General features: G+C 34.9%; 1 protein-coding gene across 1 annotated transcript; it reads right to left on the minus strand.

Moving 5' to 3' along the window:
* Positions 1 to 230: 230 nt before the first annotated feature.
* Positions 231 to 2,264, minus strand: LOC107963502 (sphingolipid delta(4)-desaturase DES1-like). The gene is made up of 2 exons (XM_016899994.2): positions 2,025 to 2,264; positions 231 to 1,328 (listed from the first exon to the last, which is right to left on the minus strand). Exons 1-2 carry the CDS (start codon positions 2,193 to 2,195, stop codon positions 507 to 509), a joined length of 993 nt encoding a protein of 330 aa, XP_016755483.1. The 5' UTR covers positions 2,196 to 2,264; the 3' UTR covers positions 231 to 506.
* Between the last annotated feature and the right edge of the window lie 231 nt (positions 2,265 to 2,495).

The following is a 2,495-nucleotide window of genomic DNA, read 5'->3' on the forward strand; positions in this document are numbered from 1 at the left end:
ATTTGAGATTTAGTCTCTATACATAAAAAACTAGAAATTAAGTCTAATTGTTTTGATTTTTTGAGGAATGAATTATTTTGATTTAAAAACCTCGATCTAATCAATAAAAGGATAAGTACTTATTTCAAAATTTGTTAAATACTACCAATGACGATAATGATTAGACTAGATATTTTAAAATTTTAACTTTTAAAATAAAAGGACTAAAACTCAAATTCTATAAAAGTAGATTGAAAAAATTCAACCCGCTACCAAAGGAGAGAAGCAGCGAGTCTGATATTATTTGCAAGAAGAGATATGAAGAAATGAAAGCAGAACCGAGGAAGGGGAGCCCTTCGACCCATATAGCATCAATGCTATTATTAGCTTGAATGATTAATCAAGTTTATCATCTAAATTCTAAATCTACATAAAAGAAATTTGATTGCTCAAGAATTTTACAAAGAATACTCCATAATTTAACCAAGAAGGGTGAACAACAAAAGAGATACCAAAATGGGAAATGCCTATGCGGATTTTTTCGAGAGCTTCCTCTTCATTCGGCTAAAAGGGCCGATGCTCCGATCCATTATATACATGTAAATAACCTGGCTCCATGATTTATACGAATCCAAGCCTTCGTAATATTCGGAAGCAATCTCCTTCACCTTGTGCAGTTTGTTCCCAGGGATCCTTGGGAAATCATGGTGTTCATTATGATACCCAACACACCATGTCATAAGATTGAGCGGACCATAGTAAGAATACGTCTCTTGCTCAGGATTGAATACATAATGCTCGGAGATGAAATGACCGGCCATCGGATGCATTCCACCACCAACGAACGTTGAAAGGATCAAATAAGCAAAAGATTTCCAACCCCAAAAGTAAAGTAAGATCCCATCCAGAGCGACCTGAATAGCTAAGTTGATGAACTCCCAATAACCAGGGGGTTTTGGTTTGAGAAACAGAGGGCGGAGCGCGTAGAAGAAGAGTTGGAAGATGACCCATATGGCTTTCGAGATAGTATTAGTCACGAAATGGGCTTCGGTGCAGCTTGGGACATCCATGTCGATGCCATCTACCCCTTGAAAACGATGATGCTCAAGGTGATACTTTTGGAAAGTAATAGACATCGGCACACCAATGGGGAGGTTAGCAAATATCCCGAGCCAACGGTTGTAGACGGGGGTGGAGAAGGCAAGATTGTGGCTGAGCTCATGGATGGCCAAGAAGAGGTTGTGGTTGAGGAAAGAACCGAAGAAATAGGCAATTGACAACATTTTTAGCCAGCCAGCATCATGGAGAATAATTGCGGTACATAGCTGAAGTGAAACCACCACAGCAATCTGGAAAAAAAATTAACTTCATTTGAATGTTACCATAATAGAGGGAAAGCAATAATAATGACACCAAATAATCGACATACTTTTCGTAAAAACTTGATTTTGACTCTAACTAAACCTAATGTCAACCTCTGCACTTGTACACCTGAACAACATAACAAGAAAGAAAATAATGGAGCTAAATTACGCTCTCTCTTTCCTAGAATACTATTTTGGAGATGAATAAATCACAACTAATCAAAAAAAAAAAAAAGAGGCAAAGCTGCTCAAGTGTTTGATATAAAATCTCACCCATTCAATAAGTTGGCAAAGCAAATGAAATTGAAAAGAGTGATATATTTAACACCATGTTTGATGTGAATTCCAGATTAGGAATATGAATTTCAAAATTAGTTGAGATTCAGTACACAATGATAAAAGCATGAATTTATCAAATCTAAAAATATTTTAAAATTTTCAAATCCATTCCTAAATAAGTATCTAACAAATCCACAAATATCATATTTTTAAATAGTTTACTACTCAATTTATACCATTTTTTAAAACTCAATCCAAATTCATATTTTAAATCTCGAAAAACCCAGTATCCCCATTGAGCTAAATAACAAATCAAAATCAAAACCGGATTAAATGTAGTCGCATTTGCGTTACCTCGGATCTAACAGCAGTAAAAGGAACAATTCAAACAATGTGGGATACCTTAAAGAAAGCAAAAGGATCAGGGCCAAAGAGCTCTTTAATTTGAGGGTATTGAGAGAGGATCTGACGTCTCCTCGAAGCATGAGGCTCATCTGTATATGACCAGAAAAAGTCATTCGCCATGACTACTCCTTCATTATCTTCCTCTCTCATTTCCCCTCCTTTCCTCATCTCTCTCTATCAACCTTTCCTGATTTGTTTTTTTACAATGATTTTGCTTTTCTGTCAATAACAACGAGGGATATATTTATTTATTTATATATTTGTAAATTACTAATTTATCAACAAATTGAAAAATTTAGGAGCGTTTTATGTATGGACGTTGTTCGTGCAGTTCATGGTTCCAACTTTCAAAATCTAGCTTCCAATTTAAACCTTTTATTTTCTTTTTCCTTCTTAATCTTTATATCATATTTCTTCTATAAAAAGAAAAAAAGGAACTTAATATACTATTTCCAAGTCTGGGTCTTT

Source organism: Gossypium hirsutum, chromosome A06 (genome assembly GCF_007990345.1).
Source record: "Gossypium hirsutum isolate 1008001.06 chromosome A06, Gossypium_hirsutum_v2.1, whole genome shotgun sequence".
NCBI classification, from domain to species: domain Eukaryota; kingdom Viridiplantae; phylum Streptophyta; class Magnoliopsida; order Malvales; family Malvaceae; genus Gossypium; species Gossypium hirsutum.